Source organism: Micromys minutus, assembly GCF_963924665.1.
Source record: "Micromys minutus genome assembly, chromosome: 3".
NCBI lineage: Eukaryota > Metazoa > Chordata > Mammalia > Rodentia > Muridae > Micromys > Micromys minutus.
In genome coordinates this window covers 10,489,654-10,507,352 of record NC_137972.1, presented here as the reverse complement: position 1 = coordinate 10,507,352, position 17,699 = coordinate 10,489,654, and the positions used below count along the sequence as shown (strand labels likewise).

General features: G+C 41.8%; 1 protein-coding gene across 1 annotated transcript in view; it reads right to left on the bottom strand.

The window, feature by feature from the left end:
- Window positions 1–579: 579 nt before the first annotated feature.
- Window positions 580–17,699, bottom strand: part of SLC15A5 (solute carrier family 15 member 5) — a gene marked incomplete at both ends in the record, with an annotated part of 88,311 nt that continues 71,191 nt past the window's right edge. Inside the window, 2 exons of the mRNA XM_080914988.1 lie at window positions 580–727; window positions 3,532–3,640. Of these exons, the coding sequence (XP_080771114.1) occupies window positions 580–727; window positions 3,532–3,640 (257 nt within the window). The remainder of the gene's footprint in view (window positions 728–3,531; window positions 3,641–17,699) is intronic.

The window sequence follows — 17,699 nt, the reverse complement described above, 5'->3', positions numbered from 1 at the left end:
GTGCTTTGGTCATCCTCTGCTACATGGTTAAGTTTGAGGGCAGCCCGAGCCGCAGGAGACCTTGTCCCAAGCCTGATAAGACCAAATGAAACCAAACAGAACGACCTCTGTTTTAGTAACATTGCTTTTAAATTCTGAAGAAAATTTCTTAATTAAGATTTTAGTGGAATGCCAAGGTCAAATGTAGCAGACTTACATACACATTTCTTATCTACCCAGACTTATATTGTTAATGGTTTATAATACCTAGGATGCAAGAAAGCCTTAGTGGATATACAGAAAGAAGAAATAGAAACATAGTGTTTCTTAGCTTCTAATGACATTAAAATTATAAATAAATCTTGCATGCTGACATGAAAAATGATTGTTTTCTGGTCATAGAGTAATAGCCGAGACTTTGAAATCCCTTTACTTCATAATATATCATTAAAAATCTTAATAGTTTATTGGAAGGGTTGTAATTGTTCTTTGTAAGTAAAGTATGCTGTCCTCTGTGTTGACGTTCCCAGGGAAATGTATAAGGTGTTCAGTTGAAGAAGACACTGAATAGTTGCTCTCACCAGAGAAGCAAATCCAGTTTCATAGGGCTGTCTCCCAAAGATCAATACTGGAAGATGTTTCCTGTGTAGTGCCATAAAACTTGAGAGACTTTTCAGAGAGGAGAAGAGTTTCTTCACGGGTGTTTCCACAGATGCGCTGGGCATTAAAATGATTTAGATTACAATATCTAAAAGAGAAGGAAAGAAAGCGTTCCTTAGGAGCAGATGTAGATGACTTGATAAATCACGGGCTCTCCTCCTGGGCTTGCCTATCTTTTATGATGGGCTCAGGGATACTGGCACGGCAGAGATCATTATTTAAGAGGCTCAGTAAGGCAGTCTTTGTACAAGGATAGGAGGGTGCTATTTAGGGCATAGTAAGGCTCCCATAAGGACCTGTAGATGGTGTTCTCTTGTTATTAAGTCAAGGTCATGCTATGTGGCCCAAGCTCTCTCAGGACTTGCTATGTAGTCTGGGCTTTTTTGAACTGGGGGAATTCTCTGGCCTTGGCCTCTTAAATTCTGGGATTGTAGGATACGCACACACCATGACAGCAGGCAGAATGGTGCCCTCCTATAACCACCGGTAAGTCTCTTCAGTACTGTCGGTGAGAGAAATCCTGAAATTGGATTGGCTGTGGATGCCATGGTTGCTCGGACCCTCAAAGCCTATCAGATGTGCTATAAACAGTACCGTACTCTATACTGTGTCACTTACTGTGATGGTGCTGAGATCTTGTGAAAGAAGCACATGGCTACATGTTTAAAATGTCTACTCAAACATTTTCTCAGACTATGCTACCCTGGGAGGCAAAGACTGTTTTCCTTTTACAGATTAGAAAACCGAAGTTCAAATGTGAATCAATGTCCTTATGGCTTGCTCAGGACTCAGACAGAATGAGACTTTTCTGAACCAAACCTGCTGTTGTGCTCTGTCCCCTATCCCCGCTTGCTCTCGTCTCTGCTGCGGTCATTTTTATTCTCGACCCCTTTTCAGCTACCCCAAGATCTCACTCAATCACTGCAGACACTTGAAGATTTTAGACTGGACACTGATCTCGGGTCCCTTTGTACTAAGGAAGTTCCTCGGTTCAGTTCGTCTTTTCGGTGCCTGGAACCGTGCTTAGCAGGTTGGCTGACTGCACACACGAGCTGATAAATTTGGATCCCCAGGTAAGACGTATTTGATTGAACTCAACTGTACCCGTAGCCCACTAGCCTGTACCCCGACATAAGTATAAGATGAGAAGAAAGCAGAAGAAAGGGGGTGTAAGGCCAAATTGGCAGTACTGCTAGTATTTTTGAGCATCTACTCAACTCCAAGCAGCCTTGTGACGCAATTAGAGGTGAAGTCATCAGAGCCTAGGTAGGTTAAGGAGTGTGTTGGTGTTTAGACTGCTCATACACCGTGGGACAGAACTCGTCAGCTCAGACTCTGGAGATAACCTGTGTGAAGGACATAGGTCAATTCTTACAGAAGGGTCATGATATAATCACTGGAGAGCCTAGAGCCAGGTGGTGGTGGTGCATGCATTTAATCCCAGCGCTCGGGAAGCAGAGGCAGGCAGATCTTTGTGAGTTCGAAGCCAGCCCGATCAGAGGAAGTTCCAGGACAGCCAACGCTAAACACAGAGGAAAACAAAACAAAAATTTTTTCTTTACAAAATATGGAGAGGCTGTCCGGGACTGTACAACCTGGCAGATGGGCTGGGCTTCCAGGACTGGAGATAGCCTGGAGGGAAAGAGTATGTGTCTCCGACTTCTGTTTCCAGGACTGAATCTCTTTTGCTAGAAAGGTGAGAAAATCCCTGTTGGACTTCTTGTAAGACTCTCTGATTTTCTAGTTCCATTTATAATCTAAAAGTCTGACATTTTGAGAGACTACAGACCATGGGAGAGAGGCAGAATTATGTGCCTTAGAGGGTAAGGAAGACTCACATTGAAGGGGCTCTTCAACTTTTAGATCTGGAGATTATCCATCCCTTTATCCCGGGTTTCAGTGTTTGCCAGAATGGTCCCGCAGCCCAGTGATAACAGGGCCATAGATGACACTCAGTACAAGTTGAGTTTTGACTCAGCAAGCTTCGGATTTGCCACACCCATCTGTCACCTCGATGCTGACCCGAATGACATTTATTTGCTAGACGAGTAGAAGACTGGTTTGGGCAAGGGAGAGTCGGCAGCAAGTGGCTCGATTTGTGGGTAAATGGAGGCAGGCGAGGGCAGTAGAATTAGTTTCCGGGATGTAGCTCACAGGGAGATGCGCTCTTTCAGAGTGTTCTCCCATAGAACCGGCTGTCAGTACACTGTTGTGACTGACATGCACAATGACTGTAACAGGCAGTTTGTCCTCATGTAACCAGAGTATGTCAGAAAGAGAGCAGGAGAGAAAGGCAGGGCAGTCATGGATGGAAGGGTAGCCTACGACACACAGGTACCTGACTCATGGAGATTCTTTGGCAAACAGGCACTGAGTGACTGAAAACCATTTTCACATTTGGAGAGTCTTTTACATAGGCTAACAGTAAGACCGGTGGGATCATGTACAAGGAGGATAACATTGTATTATCTTGGCAACTTGGGTGAGTCTTCAAGGAATTGTCAGCCACTGACCTTGAACTGGCCACTGCTGTTGTACAGGATTGGATGGAACCCAAATCTCTAGGGTCATTAAAGTCTTAGCTGCTTTGTTTAATTATACTCGGTTTTGATGGTAATGATGTATCTATATGGCTACCTGTAACTCTAAGGTAGTGCTATAGGAGACAAAGGAAACCACCCTGGCCTCACTGCATTAGAATGGAATAAAGCACTCATTTGATGTGAGACTTAGAGGAAAAAGGAAGTCTAAGGAGAAGTTTCTGTTCCGAATAATTACATTTCTGCCAGGTGCTAGTTTGTCTTCTCATGGCCTACGAAATTCTGTTGGCTCACTCTGAGCCTCAGACCCATGTTTCACAGTCAAAAATCCTTCCTCTTCCCACACACCTACCTCGGTAAAGCCCTCCAGAGTCCCAGGATGTTCAGCAGCGTCAAGGAGGCCAGCGCGAAGAAGAAGTTCTCCAAAGTGCCTTTGTTTAATGTGTTTGGAAACCAGTTGCCTGTTTGGAGCAAATGTGTAATTGTCACTCAGCCACAGACGTGCAAGTTTCTATGACTATTGTTCTCACAGATTACAGCAGGTCATAGAACAGTTTTCCCCTCAGTCATGTTTCCAGCATGAGAAAGCTCATCTCAAATTTCATTGCCAGAATTTACTTAATTCGGGAATCGATGGAAACCCTGGTAAGTAACACAGCCCACATGCCAGGCTTAAGTAATAGCAAAACCGTTCCGTGGGTGGGAAGGGTGACCTTGATCGTGGTAGTAATTTGCTTCATCTGTTCTTGTCCCATTTATTCTTGCGGTGTGTTTAGTTCTGTGCCTAACATGTGGAGTTATACAGCAATGACTGAACACTGTTTTCTAGGAGAAAGTCTTCTGCATATTCTGACTGTAAACCCGGTCGGATGACGTGTGTACATGAAGCCTATTATCCATTTTAATAAATGGAGTGAATCAAGGGATTAAGATCATGTCAACGAACCTGTTGGTTAGATAACATTAATATTTTGATCGATGCAGAGATCTCTTTGGACCTGATGAATAATTATTACAGCAAGACAAATACCCAACAGAGAGCCTTTATTTCCCTGTATTGTCAATCTGAGGATTTGTGATGTTACTTGGGATTCAAGGTAATTAATTTGCTACTAGGTTTTGACTTTTGTTTTTTGCTATGATTTTTCCCCCTCTTTCTATCTCCAAGTCAATATGCATTCATTGTATGCTTTTTGCACTCTCGTGTGTATATGTGTGTATGTTCCTGTGTGTTGGGTTCAAACACATGCATGTGGAGTTTGTGTAATATGGCCATGGGATGACCTTGAGTGTCAGTCTTTGGGTCCCTTCCAGCCTTATTCGAAAGAGGGTCTTATTGGCCAGGAACTCTGCATGTGGGCTAGCCTAGCCTAAGAGTTTCTAAGGAGTCTGCCTGTCTTTCATCTCACTATTCCTGGGATTATAGGTACATACCAGTACCATGCCTTCCTTCTTGTGTGAGTCCTAGAACCCTGATCTCAGGTGCTCACAGTTCCAGGATGAGCATTTCACTGACTTAGCCCTCCTCAATGGATTTTGATACGTTGCTATTCAACATACTACATAAATACATACATACAACAAATCCATGTTGTAAATGTAACACCTAATTTTAGTCAGTGCTCTAAAACCAGAAATAAAGTCTAGTATTGAAGAATTAAATGGAAATCTATCTTTGCAGGAAAATCCATGCAACCACAGTTCTGAGTGACTGGAGAAATGGACACTGTTTGGCCTCAGAGAACAGAAGCACATTCTCCCTGAAGGTTGGAATCCAGGGCTTAGGCATTCCCCTGCTCTCTTAGAGACACAGCGGCTAAGGGGTTAGTGAAGATAGTCTGGGATTCCAGCAATCCATCTCTGTACTGAAAACCTTGACCGTCATCATGGGACTCTGCACATAGTAGAGGATAGTTCTGGAACTAGGCGGCATCTCTTGGCCTTTCCCTGGTGAATATAAGCTTTCAGTTCAGACTTGAGTTAAACCTTCTGCTTTAGGCTGGCAAGGTAGGTAAGGCACTTCCCAGGATAGTGTCACTTCCTATAACTGCCTGTCTCTCTCTCTCCCTTCCTTCCTTTCTTTCTCTTCCTCTCAATCTCCCTCTTTTCCTCTCCCTCTCTCTTCCTCTCCTCTCTTCTTCTTCCTCTTCCTCTCTCCCTTTCTTCCTCTCTTCCTCTCCCTCTTTTTCTCTCACTCCTTTCTAAAAAAGACTCTTTACAAAAAATATCCCAGGTTTTTGGCTCTTACGATTCTTTCTTCCCTCTATTTTCACAATGTTTTCTGAGTCTTAGGTGTAAGTGTTATGCTATGAATTTATTAATTGGGCCTGAGCTAACCACAGTCAGTTAATCTTTGCATTTTGATGAGCTGTGGCTTTCAGTTTACTGAAGCAAACAAATGGGGGGAGGGGAGACACATAGTTGAGAGCTGGAGAGAAACGAATTGACTGGAGAAGAGCTGAGAGAAGGAAAGAGGTATGGATATGGTCAAAATGTGATGTGTGAGAGTCTCAAAGAATTAATAAAAATAAATTTAAAAAGAACCACCGCAGAGGGGTTTAATTACTAATAAAACTCTTAAAAATAATAAAGCTGTTCTTCTCCAATGGAACACGCTTGTGTTCAAACATAGCATTAACTTGTGTCCATTACCTTCTCAAACCCCATGAATGAAAGTTGATGTTGCTAGGGTACATAACTGAAAACCCAGTGCTCATGGGGCTGTGAGTTCAGTCTGTACTACAGGGCCAGATGCTATCTTAAAAGAAAACATACTTATTGAATTTAGAACTGTTTTACATGTTCTGTTTTCCCATCTTATTAAAGTCATCATCATCATTATCACTGTCATCATAATCATTACCATCATCTAGATTTTGTGTGTGTGGGTGTTTTGCATATGCGTATGTCTGTGTGCTGTGTGCATACAGTACCCTAGAATGCCAGAAGAGGGCACTGGAACCCCTGGGACTGGAGTTAGAAACTTGTATGACAAGAACTTCAAATATCTAAAGAAGGAAATCGAGGAAGATCTCAGAAAATGGAAAGATCTTCCACGCTCATGGATTGGAAGGATCAACACTGTAAAAATGGCCATCTTACCAAAAGCAATCTACAGATTCAATGCAATCCCCATCAAAATTCCAACCCAATTCTTCATAGAGTTGGAAAGAGCAATGTGCAATTTCATCTGGAATAACAAAAGACCTAGAATAGTAAAATCCATCCTCAACAACAAGAAAACATCTGCGGGAATCACTATCCCTGACCTCAAGCTATATAACAAGGCAGTTGTGCTAAAAACTGCATGGTACTGGTACAGAAATAGGCATGTGGATCAATGGAATAAAATATAAGATCCAGAAATGAGCCCTCACATATATGGTCACTTGATTTTTGACAAGAAGCTGTACACATTCAATAGAAAAAGGACAGCCTATTCAACAAATGATGTTGGTCCAACTGGCACTCAGCATGCAGAAGAATAAAAACAGAGCCTTTCTTATCTCCTTGTACAAAGCTCAAGTGTAAGTGGATTAAAGATCTCCACATTAAACCAGATACACTGAAACTATTAGATGAGAAAGTAGGGAAAACCTTAGAACACATAGGCACAGGAGAAAATTTTCTGAACAGAACGCCAATGGCTCATGCTCTAAGGTCAAAGATTAACAAATGGGACTTAATGAGATTGCAAAGTTTCTGTAAGGCTAAGAACACTGTCTAGAAAACAAAATGGCAGCCAACAGAGTGGGAGAAGATCTTTACCAACCCCACATCAGATACAGGCCTAATATCCAAGGTCTACAAAGAACTCAAGAAGCTAGACACCAGAGAATCAAACAACCCTATTAAAACATGGGGTACAGAGCTAAACAAAAGTTTTCAGTTGAGGAATATCAAATGGCTGAGAAGTATCTAAGGAAGTGCTTGATATCATTAGTCATCAGGGAAATGCAAATCAAAACAAACTCGAGATTCTACCTCATACCAACCAGAATGGCTAAGATCAAAAATTCAGATGACATCAGATGCTGGCAAGGATGAAGAGAAAGAGAAATACTTCTACACTGCTGTTGGGGTTGTAAACTGTTACAACCACTCTGGAAATCAGTCTGGCGATTCCTCAGAAAATTGGACATAGTGCTACCAGAAGACTCAGTTATTCCACTTCTGGGCATATACCCCAGAGAAGCTCCAACATACAACAAAGACACATGCACCACAATGTTCATAGCAGATATATAGATATATACATACATACATATATATATATATATATATATATATATATATAAACCCAGAAGTCCTTCAGTAGATGAATGGATTCAAAAATTGTGGTACATTTACACAATGGAGTACTACTCAGCCATCAGAAACAATGACTTCATTAAATTGTTAAGAAAATGGATGCATCTGGAGAATATCATCCTGAGTGAGATAACCCAGTCACAAAAGAACAGACAAAATATGCAGTCACTGCTAATTGGATACAAATCCCAGAAAGCTCTGAATACCCCAGAAACAACTCACAGACTATATGAAGTTCAAGGGAAAAAAAAAGAAAATGAAAAACCATTATGCTTAATCTTTACACACCAAGAAAACTTTGACTATTTCTAGGTTACCTCCTGTTTTATATGTACTTATGCTCATTGTAACTAGTAAGATTTTAATACATACTATCAAACCTTTAAAAATATCAAGTACTGACAAAAATGTATTTCTATACTTTTATGCAAAAATGCTTAAAATCTGTACATTTATCTTTGTCTTTTAAAAATAAAGTTGTTCAATTTATATATATATATAAAAGAAACAGTTGTGAATTACTTGCTACGTGGGTTCTGGGAATCAAAACCAGATTCTCGGAAGAGCAGCCGGTGCTCTTAACCACTGAGCCACCTCTCCATCCTTTGTCCATGTATTAACTTATATACCATGATAAGGGAAAATCCTGACTCCATCGCTATTTTGACATCATGACTATGAATATGAGAAGTTACACTGAGCATTTTTCCGTGTGTTTGGGAATGGACACTGTAGCCCCATTTCTCTCTGCCTTTTCAGCATTTCTGTGTTTGTCTCTGTCTCTCTATCTCTGTCTCTCTGTCTTTCTGTCTGTTTGACTCTGTCTCCCTGTCGTTATCTGTTTCTCCTTCTCTGTCTCTCTGTCTCTGTCTCTCTGTCTCTATCTGTCTTTCTCTGTCTCTGTCTCTCCGCATGTATTGGGACTAAATACTCATCTGTACTTGAATAAGGGAGTTGGCATGCAGGTCAAGAAAAGGTGAGCTAACATCCCGTGTATTTTTAGGAGACCTCAGCTAGCCCACTAAGCCCATTCAAAGGGTGCTATTTTCTTTTTTTCTCTTGAATTAATATCCCAGTCATATTTCCTTCTTTCCCATTTCACTCCAACTCTCCACGTGTCGTGCGATTACACTGTTTTATCATTGCCTTCCCCTGGCTGGAGTGAGAGGCTAGCATGGAGCACGTGAAGCCTGAGAATTAACATGACATTAATTCTTCTTGGAGCATGAATTTCAGCCCATAATAAGTAATTGAAAAGACTATCTTTATATTATAACAAAGTCAAATGAGGGAGAAGAATATAAATTCTGAAATATCTTTAGAGGTAAAACATCATATTTCTAAGAGATTTTGCAATTGCAGCAAATACCAGCCTTTCAGGAGACAAAACCAAGTCTCCTGGGCAGGACAGCACACTTCCATCTGTCAGTGGGGACACAGTGAGCACGGATGAATGTCACTGGGACATAGTATACAGGGACGTGGGGTCAGAGAAGGGAGGGCACATTACCAAGACGTTAGAGGAAATAAGTGGAAACTTCGGGCTATTCCCTAAACACTTTTTAAGTGGGATTACTAAAAAAATATATCATATTGCTTCATTGCTTATTATAATTCCTGATTATTTTGTATCTATCTATCTATCGATCTATCTATCATCTATCTATTTATCTATCTATCCATCTATCTATCTATCTATCATCTATCTATCATCTATCTATCTATCTATCTATCTATCTATCTATCTATCTATCTATCTATCTGCTTACCTACCTACCTAGTGTCTGGTTCTAGGGATTGATTATAGGGTCTTGCTCATGGTAAGCAGCTTCTGCACCAGTAACTTATATCCTTAGGCTGTTTTCTTTCTTTCTTTCTTTTTTTTTTTTTTTTGTAGTTTAGAGGTTCTCAGGAAGTTTCTGGGCTAGCCTTGAACTCCCTGTGCAGTCCACATATTCCTGGGATGTGCAGGCCTGCCTTGTCCTCCTCGAGTATCGGGCGTTAGAAACTTACATCGTTAGGACATGCTCTGTATTCCTGCTTACATGTTTCACGAACCTGTCTTTTAAAAATAATGCTGATCCACACACAAGCCCCGTGGTTTTTCTATGCATTCTGATTTAACACTACGGATAAAGCTGGGTTTTTGTAGGAAGCATCACTGTAAACAGAACCTTTCCTGGATAGGCATCCTTGGACGATATCAAGCCTCAGGTTGGACAGTCTTCCCAAGAGCTATAGGTTGGTTTACTTAATACTTGATTTTCAATAGTGGGGGGCAGGCACACCAGGTAGGAACATGCACCTGGTGCCTGGGCTTATGGCAGTCGTTCGAAGTCAAATGTCAGGTATCGTTGAGTAGCTTTTGTGATTGAACTAATACATGGAAGGCTTACACCTCAGTTTCTCCACTCAAGAAGGATGAGAGCAATACCTTCCTCAGTGTGTTCTTACAAGAATCAGAGAACAGTGACTGGCAAGGGTTGGGTACTAAAGGGCCCTCCATAAGTGTCACCTCCACTCCCCCTTCAGAGAAAGCTCACACAGATGCCAGGCACCGTACACTAGGTTTGCACCTTGTTTCCTGTCAGTTATTTCACGCCCCGTGTGCTTTTTTTTTTTTTTTTTATCATTATCTCAGGACCGGCTGTAAAATGTTTCATTTACCATCGTCCGTTGACTCAGCTCTTAGCACTATAACTTTATTTTAGGAGCTTATAAACTTTTATTGTCGTAATTCACATTGGGGCCGTTTTTCGTCTGACATTTCTAGGAGCTGATAGAAGGCCGGAGCATCCTTGCAAAGGGAGACAAAGTGCAGGCTTTAGGTCAGGAAGGGCGCTGAGGAAACTTCCCAGGCACGCAGCGTAGGAGAGCCGGAAGTGGACAGGAGGAAGACCATCACAAGGGTGTGGTGGCTTCTTACAACCGTGCTCTCCAAGGAGAAGACCCTCAGTACTTGCTTTAGTAACAGATCGAGCTGGTCAAGAGGGACCATGACACTTCAGAGGTAAGAGGTAACATTTGATACTGTTCAGCATCTCCCTAGATAGCACTTGCTAACCTCAGTTTATTTGCTCATTGAAACCAATTTTAGAGGAAATTTTGGGTTACCAAGAGGCAGTCACTCCAAGTTGCTTAAGAGACGTTCCTAAATTAGTGAGGAAAATGGTAGCTATTCTCGAGTATTGGACGTCACACACTTGGATGTCACACACACTTGTTACAATGTTGTAGTTTATCTGGAATATGGACTTCACACACACACTTGTTACAATGTTGTAGTTTATCTGGAATATCGGACTTCACCCACACACTTGTTACAATGTAATTTATCTGGAGTGATCACCGTTGCTTCAGAGACAAAGGGACTACAGACTCCTCTAGAAGTTACTCTCTTTGTCCTGCAGGGTGATTGTGGAGGCCCTGTGCAGGGAAAGTGACCTATCACTCTGCGGACAGCTTCTGCCCTGAGCTTCCCGAGCACATCGATAGTTCTTGCTGATGCTTCCCGAGCACATCGATAGTCCTTGCTGATGCTTCCCGAGCACATCGATAGTCCTTGCTGATGCCGGTTGCAGCTACTCCCGTTAGTACTCAGTGAAGGGCTTGAAGAGATCTGGAGGCTGCCTTTGAAATAGCTTGCCTCAGAATTTTTCCCCAAGCATCTCATTCATAAAAGCCCCCTCCCCAATTCTGAGACTCATTTTCAAGGCAAATGAAGTGCTTGAAATATAATTCTCAGCAAAGAAACAAAGCCTGGAGCTTTGAACGAGAAGCACATAGGTTAACACACTTGCACTCCGAACAGCAACACTACCCAGAAGACAGAAAAATAAAAGTATTTCTCTCTAGTCTCAGGCTCTGTATCATAAGAACCAAACTTTCATTTTCTGCCTTGTTTCTAGTTTTCAAAGAGCTCTAAAGGCCGACCCACACATTTTCTGGTTCTTGTTAGACATCTTCTCCACCCACTGGGAAAGCATAAATGCCCACATGATGGGCTCTCTGATGAGATGAGCCAGCTTCATTCTACTGTAACCTCAGCCCAACGGATTTCACTTTCCTGCCAAAGATTAAGACGATTCCAAGAAACCAACCATGTCCTCCTCCACATTTAAACCACAGGCCACCGTGGCTCTTTGCCACCACTAATCCTGCACCCATAGATCTAGCTGGTTTAAGCTATTTTAGAGCACAACTCCCATCCCATGGTCTTGCTGTGTCTGACAGCCGTGTGTCCCACCCAGGGTCATGAGTACAAGAGGCCGAAACATCAATGCCATTACCCACACAGGCTCGGTATCAAGGGCTTGTTTGAGCCATGTATTCTGTTTGGGAACAGTGGGAAGTTACTTCATCAGTGAGAAAAGTAGAAGGTAACAGAGTGACCTTCAACTGCAAAGATCACAGTCACTTTGATAAATCTGTTACTATATACATACATACATACACAAGCATTGGATTATCAGTATCCTCCCTCCTCCATTCCCCTCACGCCATTCCTATCTCTTTCCTTCCCCTTCCTTCCCTTCATCCTCCCTCCCTCACTGTTTCCTTCTCTCTCCCTCTCCCTTCCTTCCTGTTTCTATCCCTCCCTTCTATTCTTCTTCCCTGTGCTGGTTCGTTCTGTCAAGTTGATACAAAGTAGACTCACCTGTCCAGAGGGAAAGTAAACTGAGGAATGATTTCCTGTGGGTTTGGCTATGAGGCATTTTCTTAATCACTAATAGTTGCAAGAGTGCCTAGCCCACTGAGGCAGTGCTATCGTCGGGATGAAGTGTGACCCAAGACCCGAAGTAAACCTCTTCCTCCCATAAGCTGTGTTTGGTCATTGTTTTGTCTCAACAACAGGGAAGAAAACTAAGACCCTTCCCTTTCTTCCTCCCCTCCTCTTCTTACTTTTGGAACAAAGAAGTGGTCTCATGGATATACCGCAACTGTGCTGTTCAGTACCGACTTGTCTGTGTCTGAGCTACACTGGGAAGACCAAACCCATGTTCCACAGGACAAGAATGAATAGGATGGAACACATAAAGGGAATATGACATCCAGGAAGTGCCACACCCTGAAGTATGGGTTCTTGGTTGTCCAGATCTCCACATGTGCTTCAATCTATAGAACTGCAGACCCACTTTCTGATCAGGATGGGGTCTAGAATTTCAAGAATGGTGCATATAAGGTCTTCCTTCAGCTCAGCAGCCAGTTTCTTGGAGTATCTTGGGTTTTAATGGGGGTGCGTTAACTATAGACTCTAGCCAAAATGTTCTCACATATGCTCAGCTGGCAAACTGCCTGTCTCCATAAATCTCTTCCTTTGAGGATGAGTAAATAGGGGGAAAAAAGGGAGGGCCAATATGGGTATAAAACCATGGCTATGACACGTATTATGATGACTGCTTGCAAGAGACAGAAGGTAAAAGCTTAAATGACAGTAATGTGAATATGAAGAGGAAGCCATTACATTAAAAAACAAAACAAAACAAAAGAAAAAAAAAAAAACAAGGAAAACACTGATCAGAGGCAAAGGTGAATTCAAAGTGGAAGTCACCCAGAGGGACTTGGAGGGGATTTTTTTTTACACGAATTAAAAGCACAGTGTGGTCTGGAAGAAGACTCAGGGGGTAAGGCACTTGCAGGGCAAACACCCAAATTCAGTTCCCAGCAGCTGTGTAAAGCTGGGTGTCACCAAGCCATTCTAACCCCACAGCCCTGTAGTGAGAGGAGACCTGGAGATAGGAGAAGCCCCAGAAGCTTGTGCATGCAGTAAAGCAAAAGGCTCTCTGCCTTGATGGAGGATGTGGGCCATGTTGCCGATAAGGATTAATAAATATTATAAAGGATTTTACTCTAGGAATAGACCATTAATAGGACCCAAAGTCATAACAAAGCAAACCTAGAAACTGAAGAAATTGCTCTCAAATAGCCAACAGGTTCAGGTAAAGCAAACCCACAGCCACAGAACAGCGAGAGAATATACAGAAAAATCACAGCTATACATTTAGGGGTACATAAATATGAATGCCATGGTGGCGCTTTTAAAGTTGTACATGTTTCACCTTTAATGTGGAAATAAAAGCAAATAAACTAACCTTGCACGATCAACACTGGAACATGAATAGAATAACATGAAGGGGCTCGATGGGGCTTGATGAAGGTTAGAGCAAAAAATTGATGCAGAAAATATGTTCGTTTAATAGTTCTCAAAGCTGATAAGAGATGAGGGAGAACACAGCAAGTTAAAGAAGACTGGTAACCCTGGCAGGCCCTGTAACAGGGATGCAGAGAGCAGAGGGAGGCTCAGTGGTACCCATGTGTCCTCTGATGATGTTTGAACCTGTTACAGAGATGCAGAGAGCAGAGAGAGGCTCAGTGGTACTCATGTGTCCTCTAATGATGTTTGAACCTGTTACAGGGATGCAGAGAGCAGAGGGTGGCTCAGTGGTACCCATGTATCCTCTGTAGATGTCAGAACTCTTGTGGAAACAAGATGGTGACTTTAGAAAATTTTATTTGCCAAATTTGAATCAAGGAGAAATGAGGGTCTTTAATGGCCAACAGGAAAGAGATAAGGCTACAAAGAACAATATTCAAGTGAAACACCAGAATCCTCGTGAAAGTTTCAGTGATGAGATGGAGGGAGGGGGATACTGTCCTAAAATTAGCATGGACTGACAGAAGACCTCCAGTAGCTAATCCAATCATGAGTACAAAGAAGGCCATATTCATTACAATACCTGATTCAAAATATGCCACAAAGCTCTAGTAAGCAAAACAGCATGGTACTATCATGCAAATAAATAAAGAAGCTGTAAGATGAATTGAACAAAATGGAGGCAGCAATAAATTTGCACATTTATAATCAAATGGGTTTCAGTAGAAGCATCAAGAACACATAGTGACATCAATACATGCTGAGAAACTGAATTTCAACAGAGAAGAGTAAGTCAGACTTAAATCATGCTGCATATAAAATCAGGTCACAAGGAGTCAGGACCTTAAACAGTTGTCTGCAAGCTATACAATGAATAGATGAAAATATAAGAGAAAGAAACTCTACAAAACACCAAGACAACAACAAAAGATAGTTACCAAAATGAAGTGAAAATATTCAAACCAGAAGAACAAAACTCCAAATAATGTATCAGGAAGAAATTAATATTTACAATATATAAGGAACTAAATATACCAACTAAAGAGAAAATAGCATGTTTGAAAGTGATCAAAGGATACAAAGAAACATTTTTCCCTAAAGAATAACAGCCAATAGTTACTTACTAATTACTAATTATAACAGTAATTTACTAAATTACTAGTTACCAGGAAAATAAAAATTAAAGGGCAAAATTGAATGTTACTTCTCTTCTGTGTGAATGAGTCAATGGAAACCAGGGAAGATCACACATGTTGGTGGGGACCTGAGGAAGTCAGGGAAGATCACACATGTTGGTGGGGACCTGAGGAAGTCAGGGAAGATCACACATGTTGGTGGGGACCTGAGGAAGTCAGGGAAGATCACACATGTTGGTGGGGACCTGAGGAAGTCAGGGAAGATCACACATGTTGGTGGGGACCTGAGGAAGTCAGGGAAGATCACACATGTTGGTGGGGACCTGAGGAAGTCAGGGAAGATCACACATGTTGGTGGGGACCTGAGGAAGTCAGGGAAGATCACACATGCTGGTCAGGACCTGAGGAATGAGGACTCACACACTGTTGGTGGGAACCTATGCTAGTGTGATAAAAATGGGCATCACCCTGAAGCTCACTAAAGCACTGCACTCAAATTTCTGTGTGCCAACCAGGTATGTACCCTGGGAACTGAAACTAACGTGTTAAAGAAATGTGTGCATTCTCCTGTTCCTTGCAGTACTAATTATGATTCATAAGACATGAAATCCGTCAAATGACTTGTAGTGTATGAAAGAATTTTAAAATGGATTCACAGTGAAATACTGTTCTGCCTTTCAAAAGGAGAAAACTCTCTTATTTGCACCAATAGGGCTGAATCTGAAGGGCATTGTACTAAGTAAAATCAGCCAAGGACCGAGAGATATATATCACACAACCTCACACAGGAAACAATTGTCCCATGCAAAGTTAAGTTAAGGTATAATGTCAGGAATGGCATGGTGGTTAACAAAGGTTTTGGCAGAAACATGAAAGATGTTGGTTAGGAAGGAAGAATTCCAGTTTGGAAGGATAAGTTATTGAGATTGATTGGGTAACCAGACACTACAGTTAACAATAAGAAACTCTATAGTTAGAATTTGTCAACTGTGTGGATTTGTACTGTTCTGCCACAAGTATATTAGAATGTAGGAAGGAGATTTGGCCTGTTGATTAGCTTGTCTTGAACATCCAGCCATGTCAGCGAGTAATAAAGCCCCATCACACTCAATAGGTGTTCCCAATATTCACTGCCAATCTGAGGAGGCATCAGGGTCCTGATGAACTTCCTCCTTGTCATGGAAGAGCTGGAACTTTTCTCTGGACTCTTCCGGAGCATAACAGGAGGGTCCCTGTGCTGCCAAGTGCTGTTTATGTTCTATACATGTGATTGCATACTGAAGACAAATTAATTAAATATATAACCATGAAGGATCATAAGGTGATATTAAGAGCGGCTCAGAAATTATTGGACACAATTTAATATGTTCTGCGCAAACGCTGGAAGAAAGATCACTTATGACAAAGCTTATGACTTTAGAAGCTCACAAGCACACTTATTTATCTTGCTTGTGAGGCAAAGTGTGAAAGTCTTCTTGGTGGCATTTTTACTCTGCAAAAACAACGTAATGTAAAACATGTAAAAACTGGAAATAAGGACAAAAACTTTTATTTATCCAGGGGCTGAGGAGATGGCTCCATGTAAAAGCTCGTGCCTTGGAATCCTGATGGTCAGCCCCTAACCAGATGAAAAGATGAAGGTGGTGGTGCACACCTGTTATCGCAGAGTTTCCAGAGACGGGAGGCAGACAGGGGGAGTGGCCAGAAGCTCCCAGGTTAGATAGCCTGGAGTACGCATGTGCACTGCAGTAGAAAAGATCAAGAGGCCCTGTCTCATCAAAGTGGAAGCCTTGGACCACCTCTGGGAAGTTGTCTTCTGCCTCCACATGCCTACGCACCAAGCGCGCGGCTGCGCGGCCACGTGACGCCACACTGTTTTAAAAATGTAATACATCACATTTGTTTGAATATGGGACTATTTCATAGTAAAGTTAATTAGCGATTGACTGAAATGCCCTTAAACTTACGAAGAAGATTTGAGGAGATTTGAACAGATGTGACCAAAAGTCATCTCAGTGTAGATCAGCAGCCCTCTTTCAGCAAGTTGTCATGAGAGAAAGAATGAGTCAGCTTATAACAAGCAAGAAGAAAAGAAACATTCTTATAGTATATTTAACATGAAATGTTTAGTGTACAAATAAACAAAATATTGCTAAAGGGAATTAACAAATATTGCACAGACTAAAACCTTCCAAGAGCCGAGGGTGTATTTTAAAGTTACTGTGGCAGCCTAGCATGCTACAAGGTCCTACATTTGCTCCTCACTGACTCAAGAGATTTACTAAAACGTAACTTCATTCTACATCAGTGGAACCTATTTTTCCCCCTAAAGTTTAACTTTACTTTACTTATTTTGTTTAAATAAAAGGGGCCGGTTAAAAGATTAAGAAGAGGTGACTGGAGAAAATAGACAAAACAATTCTAAAATGTATCTGTAAGTAAAATCACAAAGAATATAGAACCAACGGATTAAGATTAACTGTGAGTCAAAGATGATTAAGAAACATTAGTCATGAAATCTAAATTGTAGACTTGTAACAAGTAAGAGACAAGTGCCAGGAAGCTCAGAACACAGGAACCGGGACCACGCCTATCCTGAAGTGGTTCCTCACATCACCTAGGAACTGAGCATCCACACTGTATGACAAATCCGTTCGTGGCTGCCTCTCAGAGCGGCGGGATTGTTTGGGCAGCTTTTTCTAACATTTAATGAACAACACAGTAACTGTCAGTTATTTTAACCACATTATACATTTCCTTTGAAACCCAAATGAAGCTCATGTGGGTGAGGAGATTGAAAGCAATGTTCAACCACGGGAGCAGGAGATGGCACGGAGGATAAATGTGCCCATCATGTGAATCTGGACATCGGGACGCCAGAGTTCCGGCCGAGAAGCCCATGTGAAAAAAGCTGTGTGT